Here is a 23,182-nt window from a genome sequence, read left to right on the forward strand (position 1 = left end):
CCAGATGCGCTGCAGCCATAGTTGCCAGGTTCGCGGTTTTCACGCCAAATTTGGCTACTTTGAAAATCCAACTATTTTTTTGGGCTACTTTTGAGTTGGGCCACCGCGGGAGTTACAAGTCAACACAAAGAATCGTTCGCGATATAATACTTATTTTGTCTCCATTTTAAACACTCGCCACTCCCCCCCCCCCCGTCTACAACTTACACTCGCCACCCCACCCCGTCGACTACTTTTCACTACTTTGGGCTTTGGGCTAGTTTAGGCTGCTGAAGGGTGGGTTTTACACTGATTTTGTGCGGGATATTTTTGTAGGACCTGGCAACCCTGGCTGCAGCAGCAGTTCAGTTCAGCGAGTGGGAAGCGTCTTCAGCACAGCACGCACGCTCACAGATAGATTTCTTCTCCCGTCCCCACCAGCCAGGTTACATACACATCAAGTAAAATCGTACCGTTAACTGAAGGACTTAACAATGACTGTTAATATTGTTAATATAAAAAACAATATAGTTAATATTGGATATGGATTTTATCAGTTGGCGGTGTGACTTTTTCCATTGAAAACTCACGTTTAGAGAATGTTACAAATAAAAGTCAAATTTCATTCAACATGTGCTTGTAATTTTTTAATAATGAAGTGCGCTAAAAAGTGCCCCCCCCGCCCGCCCGAGCACTTGCCCCACAAAATGTCTGTGGACGCCACTGCTTCTAAGACATACATCTTTATAGTGAATAAACTAAACAGTCCTCCAGAGGGAAGAACTCCAATAGTGTTTGTCTATAATATCAAAATGAAAAGTAACGTCCCATGGTGATGCTGTAAAAACAAGGATGTGGTACTTTTATCTTGCTCTTTAAAGAGTAGCTGCTGCACTAGATGCTCTGGCTCTGAAAGCAGACACTGCACACCTACATATCAAGTAAACATTTTGTTCTCATTGTGCTACAGACTAGTGTCTCCTACATCTGTTGAACCAGCAGTACAACAAATATATAAACACTCATGTTCTCAGTACCTTTGACTTGCTCCAATGTCATGAACAAAATCTCTGCAAATTAACCGATTAATCTCTGGGAACCACAGACTGGTGTCATTTGTTGTTATCACCATCTACCATGTTAGTACAGCTCTATCTCTATATATGCAGTGTTGTGTCTCTTCTTCACACCACTCAGGAAAAGTCTCCTTGCCTTCGTCTTGCTTTTCAATTTAAACACGGCTGGATTACTTCAGTCTGACAGCAACAGTGTTAAAGGACCAGGCTAAAAGAAACGCATGCTTTGTACACAAGTTAAGTTTAATGTTTACAAATCCTTTTCCTTCTACATCGTGTATCTAGTGACAGTGACACCATGCACTGCCTGACAGGTACAAGTGTGGTACCAATGTCTACTACATCAATGGCATGTTCATTGCAATGTGAGACATTCTGCTGTGTATGAAAAATAAAACATAATGATAACAGTTAAAAGACAGTAACTCCAGCTGCACATGTGCAAACACAGCTCCAGACCCAGCACAGCACAGATGACCAGGTGAATGAAACAACACCCAGCACAGGTGAACAGAGTAGGTTAGCACTTAGTACAGATGCAGCACAGGTAGCTGACCCTGGACACACGCTCAGCCTTCTCAGAATAAGTTAAACAATTATTTAAAAATAAAAAACAGCAGCAAAACAAATTTATAATGACCTCTTGTCAAGTGTGCTACGTCAGTTGACTGCAGCACAGTACACACAGGAGCTGCAGATAGCCCCACCCCCAGACTGTTTTCATTATAATGGCAAAATGGTATAGGCTATGAAATAAAATACCAAATGCATCCACAGAGAGAGAGAGAGAGAGATGGCAGGACCGCTCTTGTTCAAGAACACATGAGAGAGGGAACATGAGTGTGTGGGTGGGTGTGTGTGTTTGAGACACAGAGTGAGAGGGTGGGAGAGTTGGGGTGCTTCTCCTGATGAGCTCACAGCCTGTGCCAGTCACAGAGTCTCACTATTCAAACATTCCTCCACTGTTTCTTCATTCGTTTTCATTTATGCATGGACAGAGGAGTCTGTTGAACTCTTTAAGCACATCTAATTTAACATGCCACAAAAGCATGAACACATTTTTTTGGTGGACTTTTTTTTGTTGTTTTGTGTTCATACCAAATAAAGCACTTTTGCATGTAGTCATCATACTGTTAAAATCAAATGTTTATTACTGCTTCAACATGCTTACAAGGGCAGTCCTATTTTAGAAATGGCTTTTTGGTTCACACATTTACACTCTCTCTACAGTGAAACATGTCCCACACATGTTGAGCTGGTTGGAGATACACTGTGAAGGCACACAGAGACTGAGATCCCCCTCTTCCTCTCTTTCATTACATGGCTTCACTCCCAGCTGAAGAGATCTTGACTAACAGATTTTGTTACAGGTATTGAGGATCAACAGCAACAGTCTTGACTTCCTAGATAAAGAAATAGCAGAAACCCTGCTCCAGAGTGAAATAAATATATTATACACAATTATACACTAAACATGAACATAAAAAATGAAATCAAAATGGCACTTTGGTTCAAGCATAAACGAAGATCCTGTAAAGCAGTCTGCAGTGTAGTATACACCACCTGCTTCTTTCTAACATGTGCACCATTTGTAGATCACAGCTACTGCTAAAGGGAGGATTTACATTTACACCCACAGGTTAGGAGGTCAGAGGTCACAATCACCAGCTAGTCTCTAGGAAATACACAGTACAGAAGACATGTGGTCAACCAGAGTTCATGCAGTCCACAGGAGATATTCAATCATCAGGGCTCAGCCACACCAATGACCACAGTCAAAACAGCCACCTTCAGCCATGCTCATAAAATGGTCTTCAGTACAAAGTATAAGAGTTTGTTATCATCATCACACCATCCGTTACTGCTCAGGGACTGGCAAGCGTGGTGGTAGTAAGCAGCATTTAAACATCGGTAAAGTGCAACAACAAGCGCATCCTCCAGGAGAGGGGGTGGATCCTCCAGGAGAGGGGGTGGATCCTCCAGGAGAGGGGGCGGATCCTCCAGGAGAGGGGGCGGATCCTCCAGGAGAGGGGGCGGATCCTCCAGGGGGAGGGCGGCCCGGGCCGCTGCAGGTAGAGCAGGAGCTGGCCAGAAGGAGCAGGAGCCGTGGGGAGAGCGGAGACCATCTCACGGGCCCTGAAGCCACAGTTGAGATTCTCAGAGCACAGATAGCACATGTCAAAAATACAAAGGGGGCCTCAATCCTACAATTAAGAAACTAGTGTGTGTGTGTGTGTGTATGTGTGTGTGTGTGTGTGAATGAGAGAGAGAGAGAAAGAGAGGGGGACTGGACCCTTAAATTGAGAGACAGAAAAGAGCTTTTGTAGTCATTTCTTAATTTTTCAGTAGTGCTTTAAATATTTTTCCTGCAGAGAAATGTCATGCTGTCAGTGTGCACAGCAAAATCTGCGATGTGACCATCCCACTGCATCAGACACACAGTGTTTTAGGATGACGGACTGCTCATGTTGCTGCTTGCAAAAATCTTAGCTGGTCTCAAGAGGATTGCACAGTGATAACAGAGTCTTCACCTCTCTGTTTGGCAGAGGTGGGGCCAGACTGCCTGTTATCCCCAGCCAGTGACTGGCTGCTGTCCCCAGTCGGGAGTTGTGACTGGACAGACAGAGCTCGGTGTGAACAGTCCACACTATCATGGACAAGCCCCACCTCCTCAGGCAGTTCTCCGCCCTCTATTGCACACTTTTCAGTCTCTTCATCATCTTCCTCATGCCTAACCTGGCAGCGACACACCTCAATGCCGGAGTCGCCCGTCAGACTGCGGTGACGAAAGTGGTTCTCATTCAGATCGTCCTCACCGCACTGCTCTGAACACTTGATGCTGGGTTCTCTTCCATCAGGCTCAAATACACATACACTAGAGGAGAAAAGGGTGTGTTTGAGAGGAGAGTGTGTGACTCTGGAGGTCGGATCCTCCCCAGATTGACAAGCCTCCGCCTCCTGTGGGTACTGCAGCAGTACGGGGGTCACAGAGATGGGTGGAGCAGGCTGGGTGGGAGTGTTCTGCTCTGCAGGGGTGGGTGAGGAGGGATGTGGCCCGGGGAAAGGAGAGGCCCTGCAGGTGTGTCCAGAATCGCTGGGCGTGGTGGCGTTGCTGGTCAGAGCCTCATCGGTCACCTGCACAGAGAAGGAGGTGCTACAGGGGGAGGAGAGGGAGCACGAGTCACACGAGCAGGAAGTGCAGTTCCCTGAGCTGTGCGAGGAAGTCAAGCCACTAGGGCCAGCTCGAGCATACAGAGCGCTGCCGTGCAGGGCCAAGGCTACACTGTAGGGTGGGGGAGGGGTGCTGGGCTGTGCTGCCACTTCTTCATAGGACGGAAGTTTAAAGGCAGCAAGAAGACCTGGCAGGAAAAAAAGTATGTTTACTTTCCTTCATGCTTTAAGAATCATCCAGACAAAAAGGGGACTTTCCATACAAAATTCACCTAAATACCTAAATATAGGTGATTGTTAATGGAATTGTAGAGAAAAGCTTATTCCATAACAAAATGTTTTTATGGCACCTTTCATACACTGAAGGCACTGCTGTGTCGAAAGTCTATTGATTCCAGCTGGGGTGTCTAACTATCTCAGTCTGACAGTACACTGGCTTAAGAGTGCAAACAGCTATTTTGGACTGCAGGCAACTCTTGGGAAACAGAGCAGGAAGAGAAGCATACTAAGGTCGAGGGCGGGGTCTGGGTAGCTGCAGGCCCTGTGATAGGCCATCAGGTTGATCTCCCGCTGTCGCTGCTGCTGCTGGAGGCGGAGCTTGGCCCGTCTGTGTCTGTAGGCACAACAGCAGCTAAACAGAAGCAGAACTGTCCAGAGCAACCAGAACCCTGCACGCATAAACACACACACACACACGTACATATACACATACACAAACACACATGGACACACATTCAGATACACACATTTAAACTTCAGTGAATACAGTGCATTTTTGTGTCACTACCAACCATGTAATGAACTAGTTAATTCATTAATGTGCATTCATTCATTCATGATTATATCTTAAATCACACGTTAGCACACAGGGCAGTGTGGAAATGTACTCACACCAGAGCTCATAATAGTAGGTGCAGCAGCCACTTTCTCCACAGCAGTAACCCGTCTCACACAAATATGGAGGCCTGTTGTTCACTCCCGGGCAGAAAGTGGGGCTGTATGTGGTCTGTGGTTTTTCTTGATACTCAAAGCCCTAGAGAGACATTACATATCACTATAGTAACAACACCCCAGAGTCTCTACAGTACCATTGGCTCACAGTCAAATTTCATATTGATTGTAAAATACTTCTAATGACCTACAAAGCACTGAATGGTCTTGCTCCACAGTACCTCAGCAAACCTCTACTGCACTATGACCCACCACGTCTGCTTAGATCAAAAGGTGCAGGCTCTTTATTACTACCTAGAATAAGGAAACTGTCCACAGGGGGCAGAGCCTTTTTCCTAAACAACTCCCATCCTATGGAATAACCTTCCTGTCAATGTTTGAGAATCAGATGCAGTCTCAATATAGTAAAGCATTATATAAAATACTTCCCTTCTTAGGTAAAAGGTGTTTAATTTACACTCCTCTGTTCTTGCCTAATAATCTATTCTCTCTTTCTGCTGAGGTAATCCTACTCCTGACGTCCTGCTGTTACTGAGTCTCAACCTGTCTCAGCTCCTACGTGCCTCCCAACACCCCCCGATGCCCCCCCTCCCTCTCACAAGGCTCATCTCAAGGTTTCTTCCTCATGCTCTATGGAGTTTTTCTTTGCCACTTGCTCACTGGGGGCTTGGACTTGGACATGTGAAAAGTTGTTTTGTGACAACAGTCGTAAAAAACGCTATACAAATAAACATTACTTATTTTTTACTGACTTACTATTATAACACACTAGAGAGACATTACATATCACTATTGTAACAACACCCCAGAGTCACTACAGTATCATAACGCCCTTGAGAGACTAGAGACATACACACACAAATATATATAGATACATATATACAAAAATAGATACATATATTACCCTGTGCAAACTTGCCATGTCCGTATCCTTTGTAGCTGCAGTGACCTGTAAGTACATAAAGTCACACACTAAATTCCTTTTGAAATGAAATAAAATGTACCATATTTTGTCAATTGTGATTTTTACACCCCAATCGAAATTTGTCCTCCGCTTTTAACCCATCTGTGCAGTCAGAACACACACACACTAGTGGTTACTAGGGGGCTGTGGATCACACGTGCCCAGAGCGGTGGGCAGCCCTAGCCCTGGCGCCCGGGGAGCAGTTGGGGTTAGGTGCCTTGCTCAAGGGCACCTCAGTCATGGCCTGTCTGGGAATTGAACCCACAACCCTCCGGTCACAAGACCAGTTCCCTAACCGCCAGGCCATGACTCCCCCAGTATCCCCCAGTTTTATGACATGATAAAAATGATAAACAATTAATAAATCAGGAAAATTATAAAAAGAGTGAAATTAAAGTGATGAAAAGTCTGAGAGAGACAGACAGTCTGAGAGAGACACAAGGATGAGGGGGTAAAGGTCAATGCTGGGTAATGATTTGGATTCTATGATATATGCATGCTGAAAAAATCTTGACTATTTTTATTTCATACATCACTCACGCCTAAATTACGCACCTGTTCAATCAGTTTCCATTTAAACACTGATAGTCACAAGGAAGGGCAAGGTCAGCTGTTCTTTCCTGTCTATCCACGTATCAACCCAACCACTTCAGTGTCCCCACCAATGTAGCACAATAACTCTTTCATTGTGGACCTTCTCTTTCAAAGGTTCTGTAGAGGACAACCTGACATATATAGCCAAAGAGCCACTCATTTCGACACACACTTAAACAGAAAAACATGCACATGCGCGCACACACACACACAAGCACACATGTACATGCACACACAGGCACACACTCACACACAAACACAGACACCCCCACCCCTTCCATCAAAACAGCTACAGAACAATAACACACACCGGTCCAGAATACTCTGTAGTCATCTCTACAGCCTGCTGCACTCACGGCCAGTGGAGACAAGCCTTAGTGGCACCTAATGCTTTCAATGAACAGAACTGGCATCATGTCCTATTTAGATTAATTTGACTAGTTGGTTCTGGGAAACAGGTCTGCACTTAAGAACATAACAGCCCCAAAAATGACCCAACTGCACACAAAACAAGCTTTGTTAAAACAGAACGTTTTGTACACTGAGCAACTGTGGTCATGTATGAACTCACCCTCACATGCACCCATAACCACCTACAGGTCAGAGGTCAGCATGCATCACTAGTCAGTGAAAAGACTGCACACTGGAGGGAGTACAATGCTGATCTGTAGGACTGCCACCACCCGCTACCCCCACCCCTACAGCCCCTGGCTCACACTCGAGGCAGCTCGGAGAAGAGTCTCTCTGTTGCAGGGCACAGACAGCCCCACCTACACACAATGGCATTAGTGCCCTCCCAGAGTCTTCTGAAACTCTGGACCGGACCCTTAATTTGAGTTCCAGATCAGTGAGGACACTTGTGGCTGCAGCCTGTTTAAAAATCAGCAGTGACATAATGTGTCGCTTTCATAGAAACATGTTGGGGCTATTTGTCTGTTATTGTGTTGTATGTGTTTACACATGAAGTGAAAACCAACACCAATTGGACTCTATAGGCTGTAGAGCCTATGTAAACAAGTAAACAGCAAACACTGCTTATCGTCATTGGGTTAGGATAGTGCAAACCATGCACGACCAGCAAAAGCAGGCTGCAATTCCCCGCAGCCCAGCTATGTAGCCTGGCTCGAAGCCCACAGTGGAGTGTGCTCGAGTGCCCCTGCCCCTCCCCCTCTGCTCTGTAACACCAACCACAGTGCACTGAGAGTTTAGCCCAGGAACGCCAGCATGTGAGCAGCTTCACCGGCGCAGGACCGCAGAAACCGCAGTGAGCCGCTGGCTGTGGTAAGAGCAACGTGTCCAAAGCGTGGCTGCGGTGGAGAGACCCAGCCAAGCACCGCTGCATACAGGCCCGGTTATGCGCTTACCCCTGTTAAGAAAGCGCTTATGATTACACAAACATTTAACATCCACTACCACATCCCACGACATTAACGTGTTTTAATACAGAGAACCCGACTGGCACATTCATCAGAGCTGTCCTATCACGAAAGGCATGTCTGGCAGCAATCGGGAATTTACTACAGTGTTTAATGTTTGTTTCTGTCAAGCAGAATTATAAACAAAAACATCAAAAGAAAAAAAGCCGTGTAACTTCTGCTCGTGAATGTGCAGCTCGTGAATGCTCAACGGAAAACTTTTTAAATACGCAGCAGGGCAAAAGAGGTCGTTTGACTACCAACACAAAGTGAAATATTTGAGTGGTACTGTTCATATGAACACACAAAATGGTTAAACGCCAAATAAATTGCAGCTATAACTCCTATCTTCCAACCCAGGTGTAATCATTTTGCAGTGTCCTGTAAATATTTGAGAATCAAATCACGTAATATGCGATCAAGCCATGTAGCCAGTACAGCCAAGTCCCAGCGACATTTTGAGATGCATATTTCCCCCAGGTTAAATCGGCATGACTGTCAAATCTTATGATGTCAGTCAGCGTTTCAGTTAAGGCACCGTTAGCGACGACATAATCTATCTCAGCCTAAACGTATCCTACAGACTGTGACCTGCATGTGAACTACATGAACTTACCTGCACGCTTTCCAGCACCTCAGTGAACGCCTGAACCCATAACTTCAAAACAACATTGAAAACCGCTGAAGTAAGAGCGAATTAGCAGGGAACCCGTTTAATGGTCTTCTACATTCCATATCTGCCCACAAACATAAAATCACCGCATCCGCCATTCTGGACCCGAAACAGACGCCCCCTCCTCAAGATCTATACAACATCAGACGACAGCAACGGCGATGCCCTGGCCAATCCGAAATGGGAAGGGTTATTCTACAAGAGTAAATTACGTAGTCAAACAACACTGATTTCATTTTTAAACAAACGCTTATGTCGAAACATAACTTCGTGATGCCATTAATGTCGCGATTATGCCAATGCGAAACGGTCGCATGAAAGGAAAGATTCGTCCATCTTTACACTGTAGCCTTATTATCCTTAGCAACAGATGCTGAGATGCAGCTCTGCCTTGGGCAACGACTTTTCGAAGAGTGGATTAAATGAGAGGTACAGACATCATTGTAGCTACATCATAAGGATGCTTTGGTAGTCTGTTGACAGCTAAGATACATTGTGCTTTTAGACTAATTAACAACAGTAAAATAACGAGATAGGCGTAGGCATACTTTATTATTTATTTAATACAGAAGGCGCGTTCATTAACTTACTCAACTTGCCTCTGTCGCTGTTGTCAAAATGTACTTTACTGACCGTGATTTCTTTGAATCGTCCGAAAGCTTTATTAGCGTTTCTAGGACTTTTCCACGTCTCCTATGTTCTCCATGTTGCTTGATTCAAATAAATGTTGTTTTAAGGGACCAAACATCGATTTGAAATTGTGTGTATTTATAGAAAATTGTATATACCAACAGTATGTGACATCTCTAAAACATCTCTAATGTCAGTCAAAATTTGATCCACATTTTCTTTCAAAGTTAATATGTTCCTGCTGGAGCGTCCCCCAGTGTATGAAAAACACTTTGGAAAGATCCAAAAGTGCACTTCAAAAGAGTCACTTCCTTACCAGTAGAAGACAGTGTAGTATGAAACAAAATAGCTCCGTTTTTTCACGTTGCTGTGTCTCCCAGTCCATATGACGCGCGTACCAGCTTCAGATAGTTTAGAGATAATTACGAGTTCAGAGGTAACGGTGGCTGCTTGTTTCGATTAAGAAAAGCTTACATCGTTAATAAGCACATGGAATAATTTGACGGCTTGTATTATTAATAAACTGTGATATGGTGGCTGACCCACAAGTGGTGTTAATGGTAATTTTTAATTTAATCAGATATAGAAAACTGCTTAAATGAAGATTACAACTGATTTGATCAAACCCCTTTGTTTGAGTTTTTGTTGGAAAGATAATCAAAACAAGACTGGACATGCGGAAAGAAATTCAGTGAAAGTCTTTTGATAGGAAATAAGGAACATAAATGGCCTTCCAAGGTAATAGTGAATCATGACAAAGAACGTCAAATGGGAATACACTACATTTGCTTGAAGCAGTGTAATACAAATTCTATCCATATGGGGGCGAGGAGCGTGCAAAAATATGATACCTGATGACTGAATTGAGGTCTCTCTCAGTTCAGTTTTAATTCATGATAGCAATATTGGAATGACAATACCAGGTTACCAGATACAATCTAGTATTACACAGTTTCCCAAGAAACAGGACATTTTAGACAGAGGTCCTTCATCAGTTGTGCAAGCAAACTGCTTCTGAATTTGTAGGAGGAACCAGTTTATATTTGAAAAAGTAGATATTTAACTAATTCCATGGGGTTCTAAAGTTCCAAGTTTGTAAAGTCAATTTTTTTCTTTGAATTTCCTAATTTCATTGCTACAATAGCAACAACTGGCAATGCAAACATATGTCGCTTAGTATTATAAGGCCTTGACACTGAAATAAACAAATCCCAATAGTCAAAAAATGTTGAATAAACTGATCAGCAAGCCTTCTCTTGGTTTCTCCAACATACAGCTGATTACATCTCTTGCAATTGATGCAGTAGACAATGCATGAGGATGAATGAATGATAACTGATACTTTTGTGGCGGCTATTTTAGTGGCTGAGTTATACAATAACATGTAGCACATCGGTTGCAGGCTACGATACCACATATCTGCATGGTCATTTATATTGTTATTCGCAAGCATGTCTTAAATGCATGTGGGTGTGTATTTGCTAGGTGTCTATAACCGTCAGTGACAGAGAGGGTGTCCAGCATAAGAGAAGGCCCGAGGACTCCATGACCAAATCAGTTACCTTACTCTCTCAGGCATTGGGCATCATGGTATCTTTATTGCTTGTGCAATGGAATGTTTGGGCTTGTTTTCCCACAGCACTGGAGTGTCTGTCCTCACATGCAATGCATGGACAGAATTCACTCACTCAGTTTTCTCAGAAGAAGAACAGCTGTAAATTCATAGGAAGTTAATATATTACTAAAGATCTAAATCGAATGCCAGAAACAACATTGATAGTACAAGTGGAGCCTAGTGCATATATACCCTCCACCACCATAAAAAAGTACATTTCATAGTACGGCTGCTTGTCTCTCTTGTCCAGTCACCACATTCTGTCTCACACGCATACTTGTCCAGTCATTCTATGTTTTCACGGAGTTCTAGCCCCAACAAGAAATCTGAATTTTTGCCCAAGAAATCTGAAATGTAACTGATAAGTGAAGGAGTAATTTGTGAAAATAACAGTAAATAAGCAATTCCTTCGCCCAATGATGACTAGCTGGGGCAACAGCAAAGTTGCCCAAGGCTTGTGGTGTAAACCTACAGCCAGCAGAATCTTGAATGAGCTTCCAAAAGAGCTTTCGACTTAGCCGTATCAAAACGAGTTCTGTGTGTCTGTGCTTGGAGTCCGTGTGAGTTTCTGTCAATATGGGGACATCTAGCAGCCCTGTGACTTTTACTTTGACTAATTTGACAAAAAAGCTATTTAAGACTTGGGAGCAAGTAAACCAGCCACTGTCACCACCATCAAACAGCAGAGAAACAGCTGATTACTCTGTGGAAGCTTCACAAAATGAACATGTTTGATTATAAATCATAAAGTAACTTAAGCATATTGTCACTGAAGGACATCACTGTTCTCGTGTACTTTGGTTAGGCAAAGTGACAATGTCAGAATAGGCAAGATCTCAGCTGACAGTGAATTTTACTTTAAATTAAATGTGAGCTGTTTTCTGTTCTAGAGCTGTTTACATACAAACATGTACACTGAACATGTCTGTAAGATGTGTTGAACCTTGTTCATTTGTTAAGAATAATTCACAGTTCAGACAAAAGATCACCTGCTTGTCACACTGTTTCCATTAGTGCAAACAGGAAAATGCAGACATGAAGTAGTAGAAAATACCCAACACTGTGGTGTGGGTCAACTGTCTGTGAGCAAACTCCAGACCTGAATGTGCTAATACACTGTTGTTGGTGCTGATCCATCACAGGTCCCATGCATTTTCTTCATTCATTCTGCCTATATGAATATTTCATCCAGTCTTACTCTGCATGTGTTTGACTGACTTGACAAAAACTTTCCGCTGTGTTGACTGATCTAAAGAGACCAGACTCTCAAGTGCTTAATGCCAGCATTTTCAGAGAAGGTTGGTTGTATGTGAAAGAAGGAACTCAAACACAACCAGAAACAGCCACAAATATACCTGGCACACACAGAAGTGGGTGGTCTAAGAGAAGGGCCAGGGACTCGTGGCAAGCCCTGGTAAGTCAGCTGTGTCTAACTTAGTCTGAAGGAAACAAGAACACACACTCAGCAAACACAGTTGGTACAATCCCAGTATGACAGTCCACAGCATTGGGAGCAGATTCTAATAGGAGCAAACGTACAGCAGACTACACACATCTATATATATAAAACATGTATGTATCAGTATAGCTGTGCTGTATACATGTGTCTTGTAATCAGTCCCTCTTTACATTTCACACACATACACAAGCCCAGAATGTAGAAGACAAAACAGTGGGGACTGACTACCTAGACAACCCCCCCAATCCCCAGAGAGGCTCAGTTCAGCCTCAGCAGACTGCACTAGATCATAAGCAAGCCAGAATGATAAAACGAAGAAGGTCTGGGTTAGAGAGGGAGGGAGACAGGCAGAGAGGGAGACAGACAGAGACAAGGGGAAAGAAAGAAATTTTGGGGGGCAGAGCATATTGTAATTCCACACCTTTAAGACATAAATATCAAACCATGATTCTGTCTCAGTGTGTGTGTGTGTGTTTACTGACATAAGCCCTTTGTCCCAAACCTCCACAAAGTAGCAGAGAGCCCCAGTACATCTCAAAAGGACCATGGAAAAGCAAAGCCCACACAGGAAAACCCTGTGTGTGTGTGTGTGTGTGTGTGTGTGTGTGTGTGTGTGTGTGTGTGTGTGTGTGTGTGTGTGTGTGTGTGTGTGTGAACACGCTCCTGCCTGTCTGCGTGCAAATCTGCACAGTCAGCTCAGAGCGTAACGTAGTGAACATATGACACAGTCTGCTCATAGTGCACTCTCTGGGTCATTTTGGGCCACTGTGCACAATTAGTACCAGATAGTTGTGTACATCTGTGGTGATGTTCTAAACTTTACACGGGTATGAAAATATGTAAGACTAAATTGGCTCATTATTAATAAATAAATAAACCAAAAATAGATCAATAAAAACAACTTGCTTATCCATGACCAGGCCAGATGGCAACCATCTTACTGCACCTTGGCACCTTGTTACGTATGTGACACACACACAGCTGACAAATCATGACCAGCTGGGTTCTGTCAGCATTTACAACTTTCACATGTTTTCAGTATTTGTACACATTCTATAAAATGTTAATGGATTTAGATTTTTTTGCAAAACATTTGTCTGAAAAAAAATCATGTTATACAAGCACAATAACTGCACCATACTTCCATAATCACCCCCTCTGCAATATTCATAATTATCCCACATCACCATAATAGTTCCACTATTACATACAACCATATTTACTCCAATCTGCTATACTCTTATCATTCCATATTACCATCACTCCACACTTCCACGCTCTAGTAATCACTATACTCTGCCATACTCACTCCTTCTGCCATACAGCCACTCAGCAATACTCCTATAATCACTCCATTATGCCATACTTCCATAATTACTCCACTCTGCTCTTATAATCCCATGACGCAGTCCTCTTTGAAGCTGTGGAGCAGATACAGTGATCATAGAGCAGAGAGTGGGGGAAAGAGTGAGTATAGAGGAGAGAGTGAACACAAAACCCCTTTCTTCTTTTCACTCTTTGAGATGTCTGCTTCCTCTATCATTCCTTCCATAAATTCCTGACTAGCAGAGTAAAATTTGGTCATCATGTCTAAATCTTCCGGCACTCACTACCATGTCTGTAGCCAGCCCCACCCTCTAATATGTCTGTAAACAGCCTCACCCTCTTATATATCTGTAAACAGTCCCACCCTCTAATATGTCTGTAGACAGCCCCAGCCTCTAATATGTCTGTAGACAGCCCCAGCCTCTAATATGTCTGTTGCCTGCTCCACCCTGTAATATGTCTGTAGTTTTCCCTGCCTTCCTACATGCTTGTAGGCCAACCCCTTGCCCACATGTCTGTAACTACCCTTGCCCCCTAACATGTGTTCAGTCTGCCCCACCCTCTAACACATCTCTAGCCTGCTCCACCCTCCCTTTCTGTTTGGTTTCTGCTTTTGGAGCTCTGGAAACACTGACCCATTTTCAATTTTTTCCTCCATCAAACTTTTTAAAGTTAAAGCTGACAATGTTGATTAAAGCTAACAATTAATGTCTTCATAATATTTCTTTTCTGTTTTCAATCTCTGGGTGGAAACAGGCAGTGTAAGGTGAAGACACTGCCTGTTTGCTGCTGTGTTCATCACCACAGACCCTGATCTGGGCTTCCTGTGCTGTTGTCTGTGCTGAAATGAGACACTCATTCACATTCCCTCAGCAGAATGCTGGCAGCGTTTGGTCCACAGCTGTTCTAGCAGGAAAGGCAATTTTGGAAAAAAAGAGGATTTTCTAACCCAATGGTGCAAAACAAAAGTCTATCGAAGGAGAATAGCAGGCCAGACAGGCTTCTCCTTTCTTTCTCTTTCTCCGCAGGCCGATGGAGATGCACAGCTGTGACTGAGCTGTGGAGACACTCCCAGAGGAGCAAGAGTTGGGGCCCACTGCACTCTCCCTCTCTCTTTCTCTCTCTCCCTCCCTATCTCTCTCTCCCTGCCTTCTCTTGCTCTTTCCCTCTTTCATTCTTTTTCCTTTCCTCACTCTCCCTTTCCCTCTTTCTCACCGCTCTTTCTTTTCTCTGTTCTTTCCTTTTTTTGCTTTTTTCTCCTTAGCCTTCCCTCTTCTCTCTGTCTTTCATCAGTAATTTCTGTTTTCCATCTCTGTCTCTCCCTCTCAGAGTTCTCTGTCTCTCTCTGCTGTTAGTCTGATGTAGAAGGGGAGAGAGAGGGGATACTTGGGTTCAGAGGCGATCAGCAGAATGTAGGTCAGCGGTGGGTGCTAAGTTCCTGATTAGAAACAGCTGTGGGGTTTTTGGCAGTGAACAGCAGTGTGCAGAACTGTGTTAGTTTAGTGTTGCAGGAACATCATCATCCCCATCACAACATATACCCCAAAAACGATAAACACAGCAATAATGAGAATAATGGTTTTACTGCATGCCTCATACACACATATCCAACCTCTCTCATCTGGTGCATACATGCATGTAACATCTATGTTTTCTCCCCCTCACTCTCTAATTCTGTCTCCCTCATTCTCTTTCTCTCAAGTTGTTTTCATGTCTTTGTTCTCTCAGTTCCCCATGTGTAAAAGGAGAACTCCCCCACAGGGTTCGTGCTCTGAGTTGTGGGACTGCTGAACAGAGCAGATCTGTGCTTCCTCTATGGTTTCATTTGAAAACAGCTTTGCTTCCATGCTCATGTGCTCCAACCTGCACACACACACACGCGCGCGCGCACACACACACACACACACACACACACACACACACACACACACACACACACACACACACAAACCAGTATGTGCATAGCACTCCGTTCCAGTACACTACTACTGCCCTTCAGTATTACTACTTCACTACTTTCCAGTACCAGGACTTCATCTCTGAACTAAGGAGCCCTACTCTATTGTACTGCAGAACCTGTGCTTCACTACTGCATTACAGTACCAGTACCCAAATACTGCACCACAGTACCAAAAGTGCCAACACTGCACTACAGAACTAGTACTCAACTACTAAACTTAAGAACCAGTACTCCACTAATGGTTATGAGTGTTTGCACAATTATTGATTACTTACATCATTGAAGAGCAATTTTTTATTTTCCACTGTACATAGATATTTTCCAGTGCAAAACTGCTAAATCCCCACACATGTTAACTTTTAATTCATTGATACTTTAATGAATTTTAGGTGCAATTGTTCAGTTCAAATAAATGTTGAACATAAATTCATCTAATATTTGAGGAAATATTAAACATACACTGTTGATATTGCTATTTCTTCTAACACTTGTCTCCCATGCAGTCACATGTGTTATCACAGATTTGGCTATATAGCAATGAAAAAAGACCAGCTGATTCAACACGCTATGAATAAAATGCTAATCTGGACATACAGAGAGAGTGGATTACCCCAGTCCTCAGGCCCTTATGCTTGCTGGACTTTGGTAAGCTTTAAGATTGATTTCAGTGTGTTTCTACTTATTTTTAAATCATTAAATGGCTTAGGACCAAAATACATCTCTGACTTGCTAGAAGAATACAAACCCACTAGGCTTCTAAGATCAATAGAGACCAGGGGATTATTAGTGACTAGAATTAGAAGCAAGCATAGCATGGCAGCTTGCAGCTGCTGAGCTGGACACCATCAATACAAACTCACAGAAGATCTCACTTAAATTTAATGTCCTTTTAAGGTTGCTTTTCCCCCCTTCTAAGCCATGAAGACTTTTATTTTTATTTACATAAAGCACTTTGAATTACCTCTGTGTGTGAAGCATGCTTACAAATGAATGTATCTTGCCTTGTCTGTGTGCAGCCACTATAATGTAGTAAAACATATAAACAAAACTGCTAAACACTGCATATGCATAAATGATAGACTTTAGAAACAGTTAAAAACAGGTGGAAGGACATTATCATGCCAAGAGGACCCCACAATACACATATTCTACATGATCATTCAAAACATTTTATTCTTGCACAACCTGTGTTCAGTTCTACCCTTCCCAGTTAAATCACATTCCTCAATCAATATTTAGTTTGGGATAGTCAACCACATCCAGGTTAATCCTACTGGTGAATTTGTCCATTTCTTGCTCTGTAAGTTAAGCTTGTTCTATCTTTCAGCCTTAAATCAATATATATATATATATATATATTTGTGGATAAGTCTTTACATATTTAACCTGCATTTTGTATCTTGATTACATGTTTCCACATGAAAATACCTAGAAAACACCCAGAAAATGCCTCCAGCACACGTGCCAGTGCTGTCACCCACCTGAGGCCCAACATCCACATTGGAGGCACTGCACGGTCTAGATATAGAACTGTAAACATGGATTGCTACTAGCTGGGCAGCCCAATGGAGGACGGGTTCCCTTTTGAATCATGGTCCTCCCAAGGTTTCTTCCTAATCCCCGCCTAGGGAGTTTTTCCTTGTCACTCTCACCCCTGGCTTGCTCATTAGGGATCTGGACCCATGCATTTGTAAAGCTGTGCTACATGTATGTTGTAAAAAGCACTACATTAAAAAATTTACCTTGACTTTGACAGCAATTGTTGGGTTAATGTGTTTGTCACGAACATTGTGCTCTCTCTCTGTCTCTCTCTCTCTTTCTCTCTCAGCCTGTCTGTCTCACACACACACACACACACACACTCTACCTCTACAGGGAAGGAGCCCAACACACAGAGCACAGACAGGAGTGAAGCTGTATAGGAGCCCAGTATACAGAGCATGGGGCTGGGTAGGGAGCAGAGGGGCGGGACAAGGGAGGAGCTCAGCATACCCGACACAAGGAGACGAGGGGAGGAAAGGGGAGGAGCAAAGGAGGAACTCAAGGATGGTTCGGCCTTGTGAAGAGTCCAGCATACAGGGAGAGGAGGAGCCCTAGAAAAAGTATGGGAGAGAATTGACACAGGAGGAATGCTGCTTGTAGGACGCAAACAGAGGGAACCAGATGGTGAATGTTTACATCATACAGAGAGGGGATAGATAACCTAGATATCCTAATCATGTTTGATGCTGCCTGTGAATACATCATCTATGTAACAGATCATTGGTCTTAACCCCCACCCCTCCCCAAATCTGGTTTTATTTACAGTAGATGTGGTCTAAACCCTGCAGTTTTCAACTGGGTATTTCTGTCAAGCAAGAAAATAAAATAAGTGAGCTGTCAGAACACACAAACACACACATATACACACACACACACACACACAAACACACACAAACACACACACACAGGTAGTGTTCTGCTGCCTGCCTTAGGGAACTGCGGTAATCCCAGCATCAGTGGCCGGATGTTTATTGCTGTCTGTTGATCCCCTGATATTCCACATCTGTATATATATATATACACACACACACACACACACACACACACACACACACACACACACACACACACACACACACACACACACACAATCCAGGTGAGTGCTTGTTGTTTGTATTCCCACTGTTGTCACTGTCAAGTTGTGCAGTACTATAGGTGCAGTACTGCTGGTATATAGGTACAGTAATGCATGGTATATATGTACAGTAATGCTGCTATATAGGTGCAGTAATGCTGGTATATAGGTACAGTAATGCTGGTATATATGTACAGTAATGCTGGTATATAGGTGCAGTAATGCTGGTATATAGGTACAGTAATGCATGGTATATATGTACAGTAATGCTGCTATATAGGTGCAGTAATGCTGGTATATAGGTACAGTAATGCTGGTATATATGTACAGTAATGCTGGTATATAGGTGCAGTAATGCTGGTATATATGTACAGTAATGCTGGTATATTGGTGCAGTAATGCTGGTATGTAGGTGCAGTAATGCTAGTATGTAGGTGCAGTAATGCTGGTATATAGGTGCAGTAATGCTTTTATATAGGTGCAGTAATGCTGGTATGTAGGTGCAGCAATGCTGGTATATAGGTACAGTAATGCTGGTATATAGGTGCAGTAATGCTGGTATATAGGTACAGTAATGCTGACCTCTCTGCTGCCTTTGACATCATGAACCACAATTTTCTAGCTGCATCTCAGTATGTTTGGTCAACATCTCACATGAATGTCATCATGTGCCCAACAGCACCAATAATATGCATCCCCAGAGCCACTGGTCTTTGCAAGGATTTTATCATCTTTTGGTCACTCCATCTCCACCTTGGTGTAATTGTGGATCATGTCACAAACTTGGCTCAGTCAAGTTTCTTTTCAGTTTTTGGAGAATTTGTACTTTTCTCCTTAGGGAGGACCTCAGGTGCTTGTTCAGTCTCTTGTCATCTGCAGGCTTGATTAGTGCAGCTCACTCCTGGCAGGTCTTCCTCTGCATGTCACCCGGCCTTTGTACCTGATCCAGAATGGTGCAGCACGGTTGGTCGTCCAGAGTCCCATGGCACTCCATTGATACTTTCAGTTCTCTGGCTTCCTGTAGCTGTTCATATCAAACTTTAAACCCTACAAAGCCAAAAATAGACCAGTTCCTTCCTACTTCACGACAACAGTCGAAACATGTTCTGTTGCCTCTAGTCCTGCAAGCTTCATGCACAGTTGGACCCCCCCCCCCCCCCAGCATTTAAGGTCCATGGAAGAGAAGCATTAACATTCTTCATCCTCGTCATCAGTGGAATTAAGTCACAGAGCAGAGTCTCTCACTGTTTTCAAACAACAACTTTCATTTCTTTGAAAAGTGCTCAAATGTAATTGATTCATGCACTTATAAAATCTTGAAATGTTTTGTTTTTACCACAGAAATGTCATTTTGTCATTTGTCATGCTGTCATTTTGTAGCATTGTGTTACATTTGTACTTTACCACTCTTGTACAACATATTTGTACTAGTTAAGCACACTTTACTGTGCTTTACAAAAGTGTCTTCTACATATATGCACATGAAAAGAATCTGTGTGGTCTTATAATTAAGTAAATGCAAACAACTAGCAGCATGGCATTGTAGTTCACACATGCCATCTCCCTTGCTGGGGCTTCAGAGGAAGCTGTAGAAGTTGCTGGTGAATGTATGTGTGTGTGTGTGTGTGTGTGTGTGTGTGTGTGTGTGTGTGTGTGTGTGTGTGTGTGTGTGTGTGTGCCTACAGAGTGTGTCTGCCTTCTGGAATAATTGGAATGTGGACCCAAGTATGTACAGGGATATCGGTAGGGATTTATATTGGTATGGATTCAAATTTGGAATGAAAATAAAACTGTCTAAGTTTCCTGTTTATATGGTCTTGTTCACACAGGCTCACAAATTCACCTTCAACCACTCCATGTGCTCCCTGAAACAGTGACACAATAAGACATAGTGACCTAGTACCCATGCACAAGCAGAAACACACACACACACACACACACACACACACACACACACACACACACACACACACAAACACACACACACACACACACACACACACACACACACACACACACACACAAAACCAACCGCACACTCACAAATGCTATTACTGTCAGCTCAGCGTCACAGTTGTGCCTCTATGCCACATTTTTGCCAATCTTGGTGTTATAAGAGCAACTGTGTGTGTGGGTGGGTGGGTGTGTGAATGTCTTGGAGTATTGGGATGCATTGTCTTCATATTTCACTCATTTCTGAGAGTGAGGTAGAAAAAGAGAAATAAAGTGATCAACTGGTCTTTCAACAATATTTTAGCACTGTAATCCTATATATTGTGTATTTTTGTGTCCATTTTAGAGAACAAAATCTGTGTGTGTTGATGGATAAATGATGTATCTGTTTGTGTAAAGCATCAAATAAATAAGTATTGTTACTGAGGAACGGCAAGTGAGCTCCGTATAACATCCTCCTAGATTATAGACTAAGAAATTATCTATGGTTTTTCTTTTAAGAAATAAAAATGTTTACTGTCTACACAAATAGTGTCTTCCATGGTCATGTATCACACATCCTTCCACAATAATAACAAACACCTTGTACAGGACTTATCTAATATGGTCTATAGCCGGTTGAATAACAAATTAATACGATTTTGTAAGTCTTCAAACAAATGCATGTGGTGTGACTCAGACACTGGAAACACAGGGCAATGCTGCTCAGACAGATCTAAGACCTGTGTCACATGCTCCTGGAGCCAAGGGCAGCGTCTGTGTTATCAGCACACAGCTCACTCTGGCAGACTCAGTGCTCACCTACTACAACACACCCAGTGCAACCACTCGCGCTGACACATGTTTGCACGTACACACACTTCTGTGAAACACCATGGTGATGCAGGCAGGAAATGGAGAAACCGAGTGACTAAACAATTCACACGACTGCCATTTCGTGACGAGACACATCTAACTCCCAAACACATTGGCTGCTCACAGGACATCCTCTGTCAGAGAAGCGGAATTTTTCATGACTTCATCACAGCTCTCTGAAGTAAGAGGAAAAGACAGTAACATCAGCATTACTTCTAGAGGACCACGCCTCAGAGGCCATGCTTTGTGCTTGTATTTCTGCCCAAAATGTACAGGACCATTCCACTGCCTAAAAAGGTCCAGGGTGACTCAACTCATGCAAGTCGTGACAGTAGTAATTCCCCACAGCTGCACTAAGCCATGTTTATGCTACTGCACTTCTCATCTATAATATAAAGGGTCATGAATCACAGGTAACATGTGACATTGATCTGAGAATAATCCAGAATAAAGCTGAAACCAAACTGGCACTTTGACTAACCATTCACACAGAATTGTGACCCTTGACCCTAACTTATAACCTTAACTCACCCTTCACACACAAACAATGCTGAGTATTGTAATCTTGACATGACAATTAATCACCTGCTTAGTTCCAGATTCAGTGATTCAGCATAAAGGATGGAACAGTTCCAGTCCAAACTGCTAGGCTCACCACCCTAAGATCAGTGCACATGTCTGCTGGAAAGCCCCACCCCCACACTGCACTTGCTTGACTTGTTGTGTTAAACATCCAAAATTGGACTGAAGTTAAATATTTTAGAATTTCATAATACAGGGTAATAATAGATGTATGACTTATATTTAATTATTGATGTTATTATAATGATTGTTGTTGTTATTATTATTATTATTAGTAGTAGTAGTAGTAGTAGTAGTAGTAGTAGTAGTAGTTACAATTATATAGCACCTTTCTCAAACCTGAACTTTTTTACAGTTAGATCACACACACACTGATGATGAGTTACAGCAACATATATGTACGTACCCATTTATATTTCTAGAAAAACATCACAAAATGATGTTGTTCTTTATCTAGAGGTGGAATTGATGTGAAACATTCACTTCATGTGAATTTAACATCATGCTGTATTCGGATTGTTTTGATTAGGTAGTAAAGTGTTTAAATATTTATTAAGTTAAAAAGACTACTAACTGAAACATCCATATGTTTCCTTCTGGTATATCAAAAACATACTGAAATGACAGACGCCAAACCAGAGAAAAGAATGAAACAGAATGCTTTGTTCATTGTTCTGAGTCTAGCGTTTAAATGCTCAGTTTTTATCATTCACAGGAAATGCACAATCATTTCTTAGCCTTAACATGGTACTAAAGCCTTGTTATTATCAACAAATGAGAAACCACAAACTGCACACATTCAGGAAATGGATAAAAAGGTTTGGCACAGAGAGCAGAGAAGGCTCAACAGCGACCGAATGCAGCTATAACTGCAGGGGGCGCCACATGGTCTCCTCCCCATTTCATCATAGATGCATTAGAGAGCCAGTGACTGAAGAGGTGACAGACAGGTCGTTTTGAGCTGGCTTGGGCCTTCCACACAGAAACACATTGCAAAATGGTGGGAGATGTAAAACAAGGAACAAAAATGTACCATAGTTGAACACATTTACACTTGAAAGCATCCTAAACACACCCCCCCCCCCCCCCCCCCCCCCACACACACACACACAACTATGACCTGCAGAAATCAGAAGCACAACCTGCAGGGTCTAGAACCTATAACCTGCAGGACCCCAGAACAACAACCTTCAGGATCTAGAACCCACAAAAAAATTTTAAGTTTATATTCTGTACTGGTTTCTTTATTGTTGGTGTTTTATCCCTTGTTTGTGTTTTTGAGTGAGCTACATCACCCCATGAAGAATGTTCCATCAGCATCAGCACAGGAAACTGAAAGAACTGCTCAGAGCACCACACAGA

At 42.8% G+C, this 23,182-nt stretch overlaps 1 protein-coding gene across 7 annotated transcripts; it reads right to left on the bottom strand.

Annotated features, from left to right (window-relative positions):
- Positions 1–1,277: 1,277 nt before the first annotated feature.
- On the bottom strand, positions 1,278–14,118 carry LOC143490938 (WW domain binding protein 1-like). Of its 7 annotated transcripts, XM_076989521.1 has the most exons (6): positions 8,767–8,899; positions 7,924–8,101; positions 6,082–6,126; positions 5,118–5,259; positions 4,733–4,894; positions 1,278–4,414 (listed from the first exon to the last, which is right to left on the bottom strand). In XM_076989521.1, exons 3-6 carry the CDS (start codon positions 6,097–6,099, stop codon positions 3,552–3,554), a joined length of 1,185 nt encoding a protein of 394 aa, XP_076845636.1. In that variant the 5' UTR covers positions 6,100–6,126; positions 7,924–8,101; positions 8,767–8,899; the 3' UTR covers positions 1,278–3,551. The 7 variants fall into 7 exon arrangements, with proteins under 7 accessions (XP_076845636.1, XP_076845633.1, XP_076845632.1 ...); XM_076989518.1 differs by lacking the exons at positions 7,924–8,101; positions 8,767–8,899 and adding an exon at positions 13,837–14,118; XM_076989517.1 differs by lacking the exons at positions 7,924–8,101; positions 8,767–8,899 and adding an exon at positions 9,770–9,880.
- Between the last annotated feature and the right edge of the window lie 9,064 nt (positions 14,119–23,182).

The sequence above is a fragment of the Brachyhypopomus gauderio genome, unplaced genomic scaffold (genome assembly GCF_052324685.1).
Source record: "Brachyhypopomus gauderio isolate BG-103 unplaced genomic scaffold, BGAUD_0.2 sc68, whole genome shotgun sequence".
Lineage (NCBI taxonomy): Eukaryota > Metazoa > Chordata > Actinopteri > Gymnotiformes > Hypopomidae > Brachyhypopomus > Brachyhypopomus gauderio.

Bases quoted from the DNA above. Each gene is read 5' to 3' on its own strand.
- LOC143490938 (XM_076989517.1), bottom strand. From the start codon at position 9,838: ATGGACTGGGAGACACAGCAACGTGAAAAAACGGAGCTATTTTGTTTC. The intron at 4,895-5,117 runs GTGAGTACATTT...TTATGCGTGCAG, and splicing joins CTACTATTATGAGCTCTGGT to GGTTCTGGTTGCTCTGGACA. The intron at 4,415-4,732 runs GTATGCTTCTCT...TTTTCCTGCCAG, and splicing joins AGACCCCGCCCTCGACCTTA to GTCTTCTTGCTGCCTTTAAA.